Source organism: Lytechinus pictus, chromosome 8 (genome assembly GCF_037042905.1).
Source record: "Lytechinus pictus isolate F3 Inbred chromosome 8, Lp3.0, whole genome shotgun sequence".
Taxonomy (NCBI): Eukaryota; Metazoa; Echinodermata; class Echinoidea; order Temnopleuroida; family Toxopneustidae; genus Lytechinus; species Lytechinus pictus.
Window position 1 is genome coordinate 23,974,799 of NC_087252.1, and position 16,373 is coordinate 23,991,171.

The window sequence follows — 16,373 nt, forward strand, 5'->3', positions numbered from 1 at the left end:
TCTGCAAGGCTTTTCAAAATGATTTTGTACTAGGAACTAGGAATGGATTTGACCAACATTGCTGCCATACCACCCCCCCCCCCCCGCCACCCTGTTCCCACTATCTTATGCAACAATAAAATACAATTGTGCAGTTTTAAATATCCATTTGGACATCCCCACACTAAACTCTTTTATGAAATTATGATACACAATAGATGGTACATGTATTATACCATCAGTACCACTTGCAATTTCATTTTATTACAAGTTTTGGTAAACAGTGAGTGATTAGATCTTAATCATTGATGATCATGAGAAAAGCAAAGAAAACAGTAATAAAATTTGAAAAGGGAATATTTCTAATATAAATTGAGTAATTGTTTAGGGTACTGAGGTCCATAGCCGGGAATGTTGTTATCAAACAGAACTAAAAGAATTCATTTCATTTCCATTTTCAACAATTACAGTTTGTTTTGTACATTTTGACATACAAATAACAAAACATATTTAAAGTATCCCTGTTCAAAAATTATATTCATGATTATTACATATCAAGTTGGAATTGGAGGAAGCTGCTAAAATAAAAATTATTGCAGTTACATAGCATATAAAAATCAAATTCATTGTAACTTTGCAAAATTTAAATTTTTACCAATCAAAGATGAACATTTATATTTATGTATATATCGACAGTAAATTAACTTGGAAAGCCCACATTAATCACATTAGTAAAATTATATCCAGAAATACTGGTGTCATCTGCAAACTTAAGTCATCTTTTCCAACCCGTGTCTTGTTATGTTTATACTCCACCCTAATTTTGCCGTATTTAAATTACGGTATCCTTTCTTGGGGGAACAGTTCAAATCTTCATATCAATAAAATTTTACTTACCCAAAAAAGACTAATAAGAATTATTAATAATGCAAGTTACCGGGCTCATTCTATGCCACTCTTTTATTCATGTAATGTTCTACAAATTTATGATCTTTATGCATTTAACCTTGGAATATTTATGTTTCAACTCTCAAGAAAAGAATTACCTATTACCGTATCTTCTCTATTTAGAAGAAATGACGAGATTCACAGTTATCCTACTCGTCAAAGTCATTATTATCATCTTCCACATACTCGTACAGCCTTTTCACATAAAACAATTATTGTCACAGGTCCATTATTTTGGAATGAACTACTAACAGACTTCAAAGATTGCAATTCTATATATACTTTTAAACGTAAATTGAAAATTTATATTTTAAACAAATATCTAAATGACAATTCATCGGCTCCCTAGACAAATGTTCCTCTTAACTATTGTTAGTCCACCTCCCTTTGTATTTTTTTTCTTTTTGTCTCCTTCTTTTTCTCGCTTTTTATTATTTTTTTTCTTCACATATTGATATTAAAACAAGTTGACAATTACTTATATTTAATTATTAGGGAAACTATAAATTACAAGCTCTGCTTTTTAAATAGTTTGCCCTTCATATTCTCATCTTATTGATATATCTGTCTCCAATCCAAACGTTCAATTGTATAACATTTGTCTGATTTATTATGAATTATGGTGATGTATTGTATTATGTTATTATCAATGATTTACTGTCTTTCGATGGACGTTACATTGTACAATGTATTTGATATTTTATGAGATATGAAAAATAAATAAACCAAACCAAACATTTGTGAACTTTATTTGACTATCCCCATCTGAGTTTAAACATGATTCTTTCTGAAAGGGGCATAATAGCTCTTAGACTCACCAGGTTGCTGCGGTAAGACCTGTTGCCCGTTTGGACCAGTCCAGACTGGATAGTTGAGAAGATTTGAACCTTGGACTTCACACAAAACGGTTATGTTCAGACCCTCGTAGACAATGCCTTCGTAGTCTGATGTGATGACGATCTGGAACACATTCTCTGTAGTCACTACGAGACATATTCAAGTATATCAAAGTTCAATTTTTTGTACATTTCCATAAAACCTTTTTTTACAAATTACACGTTAAAGCACATAGAAAATCATAGCAAATATAATGTATTTACAAAGGATAAACAAACATAGAGAATACATGTACAAAATACATTACAAAAATGTGGTTGGTTGAGAGAAGTCAATCAAAAACTTAAAAGATTGACCCTATTGTAAATAAATTTATCATGAATAATAAGAAATATGTTCATTTATAAAGCGCAGTTGAAATATTCATTAACTCTACTGCACTTGATACCATATTATTACCCGAGCTGCAGTTGAGCCGCCATATAGGAGATAAAGTATTCCAGGAATAAATCCTACCACAACCCATTCACTTCACCTACATGTAGGTAAAGTACAGCACAATGTTGATTAATGCCTTGCCAATTGAAATTATTCTATAGCTGGGATTTGAACCCACATTCCTCTGTTTGAAAAGTCTTAAGTCTTATCCTGTTGGCCACAATGCTCCAAAAGTTTGAAACACAACAAACGAATTCATGAAATTAATTATAAATCATTTTATTATAATTATTGATGTATGTTTTTTAAAAAGTTGCAATTCAGCCTTTGGCAATAATGAAATGTTCTCAATAAACCATTTCAATGCAGCAATGTGCAATCATTCTTCATGTACAGTCACACTAAAAGGTAATACTTACATTCTGTTTCACATAGTTCTCCAGTAAAGTCAAGAGGGCACAAGCAGCTGCCATCCTGACACTCTCCACCATTCAAACATTCACCAGGACAGCCAGCTGCTCAAGAACAAAAATATATAGAAGAATTTCTCAACTTAATAATTATGTTCTTTCTATGTACTACTAGTGTGGGTCGTGTGGTCTAGTTGTTAGAGCATTGGACCCATAACCGTAAGGTTGTGAGTTCGAATCCCCCCTCTTACCCAACAGTAATTTCTATATGGTCAGCCACTATGACTGATTAATTTAGACATAAAATGATTAACAGGTAATTGGTTATTTACCAGCTTAACATTATACCAGCAAAAAGCTGTACTGCCGAGTTCCTACAGGAGTTACCATAACAGTACCAGAAGTTAGATTTACTAACAGTTTTAAGATGACACTTGAAGTTAACTGCATTGAATTTGAATTGAAACATTAAAATATACAATATCTATTTGCAGTTTTGATCTTAATTTCCATGCATTAGAGAAACACATGGATGTGATGTAGAAGCATGTATTGCAGCTCATAGTTTGTATGATGCATAACAAGTTCCCCAAGACAAAATACAACTACTAATAATTCTTCAAAAACTGAAGAATTTTATCTACTTTGATTTCAGCATACTTTTCCAAATTACACAGTCACTTTGCATGATTACCTATTGCGACTTTCGCCTGCATCATCAACTGAAACTTCTCAGGCAAAAGTTTGGACAGATAATAAATTTCAAGATTTTGTATCTGTTTTCACACAGTTGTCATAACTTTTTTTGTACAAAAAGAAAAAAATACATATATACATCAATTTTGTCAAAAAATGAATTAAAACATTAGTTGGGAAGTTTGAATAGGGTCAGTCTCATAATGACGAACCAAGTTTATTGGGGTTTTCCCCTACTCATAATGATAATGATCAGCTTTTATATAAAAGTTCATGAAAATAATAGACAATAGATTAAGAAGACATTTTAGTTAACCTGTTGACTACTGGCCCCGGTTGGTCCCTGTAGGAAGCCCAAGGGAATAACAGAATTTGGTAGTTAATGGGGTAATGCTAAGTTATATCAAATAAAGATGAATGAATCAGCAACTCACTGCTCTCTGGAGGAGGCCTCGGGTCTGGTCTTATACAGTCTGTATCAGGTAGGCTGGCACAGAGTTCCAGCATGTTCCTCGTCACGGTCATGCCGTAGACCGTCAACATCCGGCTCGCAAATGGGTGGCAGTGATTCTGTGCAATCTCGCAAACGTCGGCACACATGACGTTAGCAGCATCGCAGGGTTGGTAGAACAAGTAGCAGAGAGCAAAGGTCGCATTGGCAGAGCATTCTGGGAAACAATATTGGACAAAATCTCTTAAATATGTCTTCAAGATGTATTAAAAATATTTCTAAATGTACATGAGAGAAATTCAAGATATATTCAAACTTAAGTCAAAATCTACTTTTAAAAATCAAAGTCTGAGGGGTTTTTTCTGTGATTCTCACAAATTTCAAAGGGAAAATAATCACTAATCGCATTAAAATTATCAGCAATGCTATGGAGGTGCAAACAATTTTTTTTTTCATGCAAAATTGGCAACATTTCAAACTTCGATTTCAGATTTCTTAAACTGGCTGAACTTCCAGTACATAACCTTATAAAGAAAATAGCATCAATGAAAATAAAAATTGCAGTGTTGCCAATTTGAGGATTAAAAAGGATGATAAAAATAAAGCTTCAAAGAATTCCAAATCTCAAATCGAATTTTCTGAAGCTTTATTTTTATCATCTTTCAATCCTCAAATTGGTAGTATATTCAGATAACAGGGCCTCAAGACACAGAACTTAGTGCTTGATCAATGGGCTGAATTTTATACTTGATTGCATTGACCATAATGTGCAACCAAGCGTATAAATGACCTGCAGTTCAATCAATCACTAAATTTTGTGTTACAGGCTCAGGGCCCCATCTTACAAAGAGTTGCAATCGATTTGATCAACCACAACTATGGACGGCCAGCAACGTCAACATCTAAAACGCAAATTTGTTCAAAATATTTTCTAGATATGATGTATATTCAATGACATTCATCATTCCCTTGAAGATTCAGTGGGATTCTCTTTGTATACTAAGGATTTTGAGCTTATTTCCAGTGGAAAAAATATGGTATGGATGGATTTCCATACAGTTGAGATTGATCGGATCAATTGTAACTCTTTGTAAGATAGGGCCTTGTGCAATCAATCGCTAAATTTTGTGATACAGGCCCAATTCTTACCATCAAAATACAGAGTGAGTGATGAGATGATCAGGTGAGCAATCTCGGCATCCCTGGCGAATGTGTTGGGAAACGAGGCGTACCGATACGGTAGAATATTACATATATCTGACTGTATCAACGTACACGAGTTCGAACTGGGCGTGGCAGGTGGCGGGGTGACGGTGGGCGGGGCTGTCGTGATGACCAAGAGGGGCAAAGTGGCCCCCGTCAGAGGTGCAATGGTAGACGCTGTGGACGGCAAAACATATTTTCAGTATATCAGAAAAGTTCCATATGTGTTTAATGTTGTATTATACACGATATCATAGATGGGTGCTTGAGAAAACATTATTTTTTCACAATCATGAAAATTCATCTGCTAATATGGGTTCTTCATTCCAAAAGAAAAAACAATACTGCATTTCTTCTTATTTTAACCCCCCCCCCCGACAAATACAATTAATGATTTTCATTCATTATAATTATAACAATGTTTCTCTATTCTTGTTGACAGCATATCTAGTTATCATGTAATGTCTCTACACATTTCAAAATGACTTTGGATATTATTATCCTGGCTTTGGCTCTTAAAAGCAAAGTACTATGATATGCCAATTACTGAAATACGAATCTGAGTTTGAAAGGTTAATTTGAAGGAGGGATCATTACAAACTATCTAAGAACATAGAATTCATTGACAGTAACAGAGTTCTTCAAATATATGGTGCCAATACTAGTACTCCAGTGAAGAATAACAAATAACACACACATTTCAGATTTTTTTTCAGTACAGTAGTAACCTAGAAAGATATGACAAAATCTTAATTGCTTTTTACACATGCAAAAATTTCCTTAACCCCATACTATAGGTGGGGTTAATTTGCCATTTACCCCAAGCTATAGTTCGGGTTAAGCTTAGCCCACTTTCTTTTTACACAGCATTTTCGCAAATTGGGCTAACTCCACCTAATAGTACAGGATTATTTTGCCCTGTAAAACAGCAGGTTTAGCCGAGCAATTGTGGTACTAAGAGTGATAGTCCATGTTAGCCACACTTACCTCCATTTGTGATTTCCAGACTAACGTTGACTTGGTTGATTATGCCTCCAAACTGGCAAGTATATATCCCTTGGAAACCTGGACCCATGCTTGGGATAGTGAGTCTTACGCCTTGGCCATAGAGTTCCTCTACGAACACAGAGTATCCAGATCCTAGATCACCTCGTACTTCAAAGACAGAAATTAAGATCTAGGAAATGATTCAGTATTGAGGAACACAGCTGTTCCTATGGTTTAAATTAAACTCTTTGGCACGTATTCTGAACTCGGGTTTAAATTAAACCCTGGTTGTAAAACTATGGAGAGCCAATTGGGGCACAAATCCCTTACAGTACACATTCAATTTATCAACTCATATGGCACCCATGTTCGTAACTGTCTGGGCCGGAATGATAACTGAAGTATTTTTCTGTTATGAAAGCAAAATGAAACAAAAGAGTAAACATAAGAAATATACAATATAAACAGAATTTTTGAATTTTTGGCTCCCCATAATTTTAGCACAGAGTTAGAACGTGGTCTAAGTTAAACCTGACTTCAGAATACCAGCCTTTTTGTTCCTTGTTCCACAAATTGGCAACAATTTTTTTTCAAAGTCAGTGACACCTTTGAAATGAGCATATTTTGATATAATACAAGTAAAAAGAACAAAATTTGCAATGTTTTTTTAAAAGATTGCCAATTGTCAAAACATTGATTTCATGTTATTCATAATGTTGCCAATTTAGTGTATTTCTATCAAATTTAATTTCATATCACTGAATGTAAATTGAATTAACTGAACTGTATATGAATTATTCTAATTGTATTCAATGAATTGAAATGAATGAAATTGATCTTAATTAACTTCAAAGTAATAAGACTTAATTAATCTTAATTAGATTTAATATAATTGAAATGAACAGAACAGATCTGAACTGATATAAAATGAATTGTATTGATTTTTATTGGATTGAATGGAATTTCATTGAAAGGAGCTAGTCTGACTAGATCCAAATAATAAACCTGAATTCATCAAACTAACCTTAACTTCATTCCATTCAATTCCATTTACCTTAATTGAACTGAATTTGATTGAACTTAATTTCCTTTAATCAGAATGGTCTAAGACTTACCTAATGATATTGCAGGAACCACTGTCCCATCAGGGCCATACCAGATTGGTGAAGCGGATGGGTTAGCATCATAGATACAGGTGAAAGACACAGTGTTGTCCCTCTCTATCACAGTCTGGCCAGGAATGATGATTACTACGTTAGTGAGAGAGCGAGAGAGAAAAAGGGAATATTATAAAGCCCTGAGTATTTAGTAACACAGAAAACAAAACTAAATCACAGACTTCAGAGAATTTCACTGGAACCATAAATTTTCAGGCCAGAAAAATTGAAATATGCATAAGAAATATGAAAAATCATAGCAAAGCCAATAAACAAATCCTCAGTAGAGATTCTAATGACCTTACCTGTAAGCAGTATTTAGCAAGTTTTAGTCAAGTTTTATCTGCATAGTGTAGTACATGTATACATGTATAATGAAAACTCATATTTTTCACCCATTAAAAAATGTTTTTTTCATATATTTTGTATGTCATCGAAGAACAAGGACTTTCATGTTTAGGATACTAAAGAACGCAGATTTTTGAATTTTAGAAAACAAAGAATCTTGATTGGTTAAAATGGGAGATAATCTCTAGAAAACATCTGATGGCATTAATAGTTCACAAAAATTAGTAGAAAGGGATGATTTTCATTTAACATTTGTGTATGAATCATTTCCAAACGTTTATTTTATCACATTTCCAACTGAAATTGGTGGACAACTAGTCAGGAAAGATAACAATAATGATAGGATACAGAAAGACTATTGCCCAAAGGGTCGTTGTAGACTGTTTGCATTGCTACATGTACTTACAAGACACTTCACAGGAGGGTCCACCGAATCCTTGAGCACATTCACAGATCCTGTTCACGCATGTTCCTCCATTGCTACAGGGTGTGAAACATGCTAAGAACAACAAAAACAGGTCAAGAGGATTAGCATAAAACAAGTTTGAGTATATAGCCTACAGTCAGACCGCAGGTCCCTATGCTAATGAGCAAAAAGGCCAGATTCATCCAAATCGTCTCGTGGCTGAATCCTCCTTCTTGCAAAATCTCGTGATTCGTGAGATTTTCTTTCTCTAAAAATTTACCTGTTTTAACCTCAAGTTAAATGAAATATTATTGCACCATCAGATAGAGTAAATGTTACTCTTTCATATTGGTCATTTATTTTGTATACAATATTTTGTTAAATAAGTAAATTTCTGGCCTGAAAATGTGCCTCAAAACTGAATTTTCTTCCTCTGTTTTATTTTGCAAATTGTGCAAAACTTTTTATTTTGAGCCTCAATGATATCTATATCACCATAAAGCTGAACTTCTGTACTTTCTCACAATGCCACTCTTGATATGCGGCACCTTTTAATCGGGTCAAGATCACACTTTTCCCACCAAGGTACAAGACGAGATTTCTGAAATTTTGTACTTGCATGAAATCCAGAGTTCTGATTGGCTGGATAAGGTTCACTGAACAACAGGCGCGTGGTATTTGAGGAGATTACCACATGGGAAGTGTGACCTTCCCATGAACCCAGGCACTGGAACCGTTGGAATTGGCCATTGTGTGGTCTCTTTGACCAATCAGAGTGCAGTATTCTTGTTTTCAAGCTGCTTTATGTACTTGGCAAATGAAAAGTGTGATCTTGACCCGATTAAACCAATTCTTATTTTGAAACCTATATCATTTTAAAGCATACATATTCAGCTTTATCATGATCTAAAAATAATTTGGGCTCAAACAAAAATAAGGTGTGAAAATAGCAGCTTTTGTCAGGTGAAAATAATTATTTTGTAGCATATTTTAGATCAAAATTTTAACCTATATTACAAAATCTTTGAATAAATTCAAACACATGACCTGAAAGAATGATTCTTCTTCTTTACAATGATACCAAATTCATGAAATTCGATGCACAATTAGACCAGCAATGACCGAATGAAAAGAGGCGTTTTGGTCCGCATCAAGCTCATTAAATATGCAAAACATCTCAAGTCATGAATATCACTTGGATGAAAGAAGCCACTTTATTGGGACCTGCCGTCTGACTGCCTATCATCACAATGCACTTAAAAGAGTCAAAGGGAATAACATAAAACAGGAATTAGAATGTAGCCTGTCATCACATGCACTTACATGTAAGAGTCATATGTGTGCTCTCAATTTTGGACTAACAAGCACCAAGGTATCAAAAGAGGCAGGAAACATAATTGCAAATCCTTGTGCACTAAAATAACATTTGCATAGTTCAAGGATGAGACTACCCAAAGAAAATTTTGGTGGGCACACATTTTGCTTGTGTTAGTAATGATGTTCTAATTCAATTCTGTAGCCTTTTACTTGCCTGCAATTCTTGAAAAGTTGTTGGGTTTATAACCATTGTTTTTCTTCAGATTTAAATTCATATTGCAGACTTGAGTTATAAAGCAGATAATGCACAGACTTTGGTTTGTGGTGTTGTAGGCAATTAAAAACATTGTGCCAAAAAACATTTGATGCCTCTTTCAACATTTAAATACTCTCAGATAGCCTGCGTCACCTGCTCACACACTCTCTCTCTATCTCTCTTTTTATTCTCTGTGCCTTATGTCTCAAAAAACATTGACAAAATAATTGAAATTAACAAAAAAAAATTCTTTTGTGGCACATCTTTTTGTGACTTACTTTCAAATTCGCATCTGATGCCTTCATACCCTTGCTGACATACGCAACGTCCTTGGTAGCATACACCCTCATTCAGGCAGGATGGGAAGCAGACTGTTTAAGAAAACAAATCAAATTTTATTTTATCAATCTACATCTTGTATAAATCTTGTGTTTGTAATATTGTATTAAAGCCATATTCAACATTAAAATTACTATCATCAGCAGCATCATCATCTCACCATAAACATCATTATCTCAAAACCTCCAAAATCAAGAAGATCATCATCATCCTTATTACCATTGTAATCATCACTAACATCATCCATCATATCAATCATCACCATAACAATCATCACCTACATCATCAATATCAACATCATCATTATTAACAATATTACCATGAACATCATCACCATCATTGTCACCACCATTACCAACATCACCATCATTGACATCATCATCATCATAACTAGTATCACCAACATCATCATTACATCATCAATATAATCATTATCATCACCATCATCTTCATCTTAATCACCACCAACAAAATACTATAAACTTGCATAGTAAATATTTCTCCACCAAGTTTTATATACCAGTGTCTCGATGTGTCACATCCCTTTATACATACTTGGTATTTCACAGGCGAAGCCCACGTATCCATCCGGACAGACACAGAGCCCATTGATGCAACTTCCTCCGTTCAAGCAATCCTGGATACAGCTCATCTCTGGCTCTGCATGGTAGATATTAATCACATGCCAGAGATTCGTAACACAAAGTTGTAATTGTTGCTTTGAGACAAGTTGTCTTCATAAATGATAACATGATATACATGTATATGTTCTTTTGGGAAATATTAACTTTGTTTCATGCTGTAATACAAAACCACTCAATAACAAACATCAGGTACCGTTTATTGATAACACAACTGAAAGTTGGTTTGACTTCATACCTGTATCATTACTGGAAGAAAAGTATGTACTTGCTGCTATAAGTATTACAGATAAAATGCTAAGAAATATTTTACCCCCTATATTACATTTCATTTAATCACTTGTTAATTTTCTTTAAATATTTCAAATAATTAACCATATTAAAGCCACAATTTAAACTAATTTTAACCATAGTTTAGTTTGTCCTACTTGCGTGAATTTGGGACACCAACAATCACTTAATCAACCCAAATAGAAGGATATCCAAACTTAAGAGCCTATATAAATTTGGAAATAAAGAGAAATTCTTACCTCCCATCTCACAGTAGTCGCCATGGTAACCATCAGGGCAAACGCACTGTCCAAAGATACAGGTACCACCACTAGCACATGGTATCAAACATTCTAAGGAATGTAACAATAAAAAATATTTGATATCAATTTGCAAGCTACTAAACCATGATTTGTTTTAAAATAGTGTATAAATTGTTCTGTAGGCAAAACACTGGCATGTCCTCAGTTTTAATCAGGCTTGCCAAGCTGTTTATGAATTCATTATCACATTATTACACATTATTATGTGTAATGCATTAAACTAAGAAGCAGAAAGACTTACTTGTCTAGTTATTTAATAATCTAATTATCTGATAACCTAATTCAATTATTCATTCATTTCCTCAATTAGTTAAAAAACTATTTAGTTATTTTAATATATACTTCTTTAAGTATTTATTTATTCATATTTGTTTTTTGATTGAATATTTTGTTGATAGATTGACTGACTGATTGATCAATTGATCCCTTGATTGAACTGACATAAACTTAAATTCACTTTACAAAACAGGGCCCTATGTTACAAAGAGTTGTGATAGATCTGATCAGCAAGCAACATCAACATCTAAAATGCATGTTTGTTCAAAATAATTTCTACATATGATGTATATTTATTCATCCATCATTTTCTTGAAAATTCAGTGTGCTTCTTTTTGTTTACAAAGCACATTTTCCTAACTTCCGGTTGGAAAAAATTTTGACATTGAAGGATTTCCATATAGTTGAGACTGATCGGATCAATCGCAACTCTCTGTAAGACGGGGCCCTGAACTTAACTGAATTGAATTGCATTGAATATACTTACGACCCACCAATCCACCAACCGGGACCTCGCAACGCTCTCCTCTAAAGTTTGCTGAACACAAGCATTTCCCATTGAAGCATGTCCCACCATTCAAGCACTCTGGCCAACATTCAAGAGCTGTGACGAAGAATGAAAATGTTTAAACATCTATACAAAGACCACTAAGAAGTATCAATGTGCACAGGATTTCAATTGACAATTTTTCTCATAACAATATAAACTTTATTCAATGACAACACAATCAAAGCTGTTAACTCTAACATTCCCAAGACCTTCTGTTTGTCCCAGGATTACAAAAGCATAGATTTTTTTTTTCTTTTTACATTTGGATATTTACTACAGATTATGAAGCAAGATCAACATTAGCACAGGATAATATATATATAAATATATAGTGAAAGAAATGAAAATGCGAGAATAATAGATGCGGAGCTTCACTCAAGGTCCCTCAGAGCTGTCATCCATTCTGAAAAAATGCCTCAGCTGGGTTCGAATGGCTCTGAACGCCAATGCCTTAACCACAAGACCACAAAGGCGGGCCAGTAGTAAGGCGAGACCGAGTTCAATTAACCAGCAGAAAAATTTCCAACCATTCAACTGATTCATTATATAATGTCTCTTGATATATATATATACAAATTAATTGAATTGAATAGAAATTAACTGAAAATAAGATCAATACTAGCATTCCATTGAAGAACGAACTTAAAAATTGTTTATTGTAGAGTTAAACCAAAGTTTACTTATCGAAATACTCCCATTAATGCATGGCATGACTTACTCAAGAGAATGGAAGCAACCTCTCCGCCTACGCTGCAGTTGTAGTTGCCTGAGAGTTGTGGCTGGAAGTTAATCAGGGTCAGTCTGGATGCTGTGGCTGACAGTACCTCCACTGACGGGCCTTGCTGGGCCATGGACCCTATGTTCACTGTATGAGAGAAAAACATGAGAATTTCAGATTGAAGAAGACATCTTTTACAGATTTATAACTGTTTGTTAATGTTTACGGTACAAACCATTGTTTGTCCAATGTATAGTATATAATCTTCCTTGGCACCAAGAGAGTTCATGACATCACTAAATGCTTAAGAATGACTTATGATGTTATATATCCCATTATGGCTCATAGCCAATCCCAATCAACATTTCCATGGTAGTTTGAAGTTACCACAATGGCAAAATTAATGTAATAGTAAGTCTTAATGATACAGGCAATGTGACAGAATGTATTTCATCAATCTGTGTAGATGGCATTATAATCAGCAATGTCGAAACCACTCAGGCTTGGCCCACTTATCAACTTGTCTATTATAGATAGTCTGTCCAATAAAAAAAAAACCAGCAGAGACCATCCAACCACTTCAACCGTACACCCATCACCATCCCTCCCACTCCTCATCATTAACATCAAACTCAATATTATCATCTGCAATGTCAAAACCATGCAGGCCACACCCACTTACCAACTTGTCTATTGAAGATGGTCTGTCCGCTAGGGAGGACCCAGGTGATCTCCGGAAGGCCAGCAGTGGGTGACCACCCAACCACCTCGCAGATCACCGTCACCATCCCTCCAACAGTAGGGGACTGGTCCGAAGGAATAGTCAGTCTCACGTAATACTCCTCCCCAACTTGAATCAAAATTACAGACAATAGATTGATTGCAGTACATGTATAAAATGCATTTACACACATGACAGGAATTTTTATTATGATAAAAAGATGTTCTCTTTTGTGACTTGGAATACGAATGGTGAATTATTCAATTCCCATTTAATTTGCATAGGTACCATAAGAAACACAAATGATGGTAATGTTATTTCAATAGGTACATTTTTATTACCATAGGTATGTACTATACATGTATAAGAGCTACCTAACAGAATATTGTGTTGTTATAAATTGTAATCACGGAAGCCCTGACCCAACATAGTATTTCGGAGCTTGGAAAACTCATAAGGCCTTTATCCCCCCTTCCGATCTCAGCTGTCGATTTTCTGAATACAATCGATCATGGTTTGTTCATAATGAATAATCAAATTAATTTATTACTCTTAACAAGAATAGTTCTTTTTTTTACTTTTTAGTATATTATTTCATAGAAAGAAATTCATCAAATTCTGTTATTCCATGTTTGATTTATATGAAACACTTGGGCAAATGATTAAAGGAAACCAAAACCCAAGAAGAGAAGCAATCCTATAAGAAAGAGTAAAATGAGAGGAACAATTTAAAACAAGTTTCATCAAAATCGGTTATGAAATAGGCAAGATATTGACGTTTAAAAAATCTTGCTGTACTTTCTATGGGATCCTCAAATTTGTGGACAACCCTCTATTTGTTTTGTACACAATTTTTCAGATTTTCCCCTTTATTTTTGACCTTGACATATGTGTTGTGAATTATATTTTCCCATGACATATGTTATGCCCAGAATGAGGCAATATGCAAATTTAAAGATAATAGGGAAAATCTGAAAATTTGCGTACAAAACAAATGGAGGGTTGTCCACAAAATCAGCCCCTTGTGAAGCATGTTTGCCAATTTGAGGATCCCCATAGCAAGTACAACAAGAATTTTTAAATGTCCATAACTTGCTTATTTCACAACCAATTTAGATGAAACTTGTTTTAAATTGTTCCTCTTGTTTTACTCTTTTCAATAAGATTGCTTCTCATCTCGGGTTTTGGTTTCCTTTAAATAGAATGCCACATTACCTGATATTTGACACATGGTTCCCACAAAGCCATATTGACAGATGCATTTGTAGTTGATGCAGTACCCACCATTGGCACAGGCAGGACAACGATCCACTGTAATAAAGGGGATATATACTTTGTTAAAAACTTTTAAAACCTTGTAGTTCAAAATAATTTATAAATATTAAATATAACAGCTCAGAAAATGCTATATTTTAGAATGATGACATAAGTGGTTACCTTTTTTGCCTCAAAATAGCTCTCTATAGCAATCAGGAGAATGTTTTCAACCAATATGAGATTGAAACCAATTGCTATAATTGTAATAAGTCTACAATACATTTTTTTCTGAGCTGCTATTAAAGTCCTTACATTTTAAATACAAGGCTTGATCAGCCTTATGTATATTTTAATAGATCTTCTTCATATATCTTGGAGTTCTGTAGAAATTTTGCTTTAAACATTTCTTTATTGAACCTCACTTAGTATATTATAACTTGTTTGAAAGAAACTTATTCGCTATCATTTGCAAATAAAAAGAAAATTTCGAAAAGAAAGAGCAAATGTAACTATAGCATACCAAATTACAATGTCTGTTGTAGGAAGCAGACGACAAATCATAAATTTGCAACAAAATGCAGGATTCATAGGACCTACATGTAACATTGATTTAAAGTCGATTGCAATTTAAGACTGATGGCACATTTACCATCAATGAGAAATCATACACAATAGTACCCTACACAACTGCCATTATATAGAATGGTCATAGTTCATTGTAACACATTGTTAAAAAAATGTATTGTAGTTTTACGGCAAAAGGGCGATAGAAAGGTCTCACTTACTCTCTATTCCACAGCGTGGTCCTTCAAATCCACTGCGACACATGCAAATATTGTTGAAGCAAGTTCCACCATTAAGACAAGGCTCTTGACACTGGGGGACTAAGCAGGTGCATATAACGTGCTATCATACAGTATACAGTGAGAACTATTCCATGCAGGTGAGGCACATTAGACAGTGAATAGCGAAACTAATTCATACATGAAATGCAGGTAAGGTCATTTATACAGTGAATGGTGAAAACTATTTCACATTTGAATTGCAGGTGAGGTACATGTACTCAGAGATGCCTGAAAGTTTGAATGCACCAATGCTCTGAATTTTATAAAAATACCCAAAAATATTTTTTCACATCAATCACAGGTATATTACATAAACACAATTAGAACATAGATGCATATACATAACTGCGTATGTGCAATAATGAGCAAAACAAATTCCTAAGTGTGTAATTACAGCCATGAATATTTGTGTGAACACACAGATACACAGATTCAAGTGCAATTATTATGTATGATGTGAAAAAATTGGGATAGTACTGACAGGAGAAAATATAAAAACAAACAAAATTACATAACATACAAACAACTCTCGGGTAAAATCAACAGTGACTAAAAAATCTGGATATAAACTGATAGGTCAGTATTTCTTACCATAGACCACTAGGGTCATTGCAAGACGCATTGTCAGGCCAGCAGCACATACGTAGCGCCCTCTGTCATTATCATTGAGTTCTTTCACAATAAGGTAGGAAGCATTCTGAGCAATCGGTTCATAGTAGATTCGGCGGCCAGGAGCTGCATAAAATTAAATTTGAGGGAAAATATTGATTGTTAAATATGATGCATTTGACATCTACAGCTGTCAGTTGTTTTCATATTTCCAAATTCAATGGATATTATTCATAGAATGTTGCACAGGTGTACCACAACACAGCTGGAACAAGGATTTAATTCCAAGATATAAATGTCAAAATTTACAAAATCTAACGAAAAATAGGGAAATACCTTACTGCAATGCATGTATAATTACCCTAGGTGCATTGTTACAATCATAGTCTTC

General features: G+C 34.2%; 1 protein-coding gene across 1 annotated transcript in view; it reads right to left on the bottom strand.

Moving 5' to 3' along the window:
* The window catches only part of LOC129266975 (uncharacterized), a 198,978-nt gene that overhangs the window by 109,736 nt on the left and 72,869 nt on the right, over nucleotides 1-16,373 (bottom strand). Inside the window, exons 40-55 of the mRNA XM_064104168.1 lie at nucleotides 15,965-16,108; nucleotides 15,314-15,412; nucleotides 14,487-14,582; nucleotides 13,233-13,400; nucleotides 12,551-12,697; nucleotides 11,770-11,886; nucleotides 10,944-11,036; nucleotides 10,328-10,432; nucleotides 9,712-9,804; nucleotides 7,861-7,953; nucleotides 7,065-7,199; nucleotides 5,950-6,117; nucleotides 4,909-5,139; nucleotides 3,743-3,976; nucleotides 2,622-2,717; nucleotides 1,746-1,910 (exon numbers count right to left, since the gene is read on the bottom strand). Coding sequence (XP_063960238.1) covers nucleotides 1,746-1,910; nucleotides 2,622-2,717; nucleotides 3,743-3,976; nucleotides 4,909-5,139; nucleotides 5,950-6,117; nucleotides 7,065-7,199; nucleotides 7,861-7,953; nucleotides 9,712-9,804; nucleotides 10,328-10,432; nucleotides 10,944-11,036; nucleotides 11,770-11,886; nucleotides 12,551-12,697; nucleotides 13,233-13,400; nucleotides 14,487-14,582; nucleotides 15,314-15,412; nucleotides 15,965-16,108 — 2,184 coding nt within the window. The remainder of the gene's footprint in view (nucleotides 1-1,745; nucleotides 1,911-2,621; nucleotides 2,718-3,742; nucleotides 3,977-4,908; nucleotides 5,140-5,949; nucleotides 6,118-7,064; nucleotides 7,200-7,860; nucleotides 7,954-9,711; nucleotides 9,805-10,327; nucleotides 10,433-10,943; nucleotides 11,037-11,769; nucleotides 11,887-12,550; nucleotides 12,698-13,232; nucleotides 13,401-14,486; nucleotides 14,583-15,313; nucleotides 15,413-15,964; nucleotides 16,109-16,373) is intronic.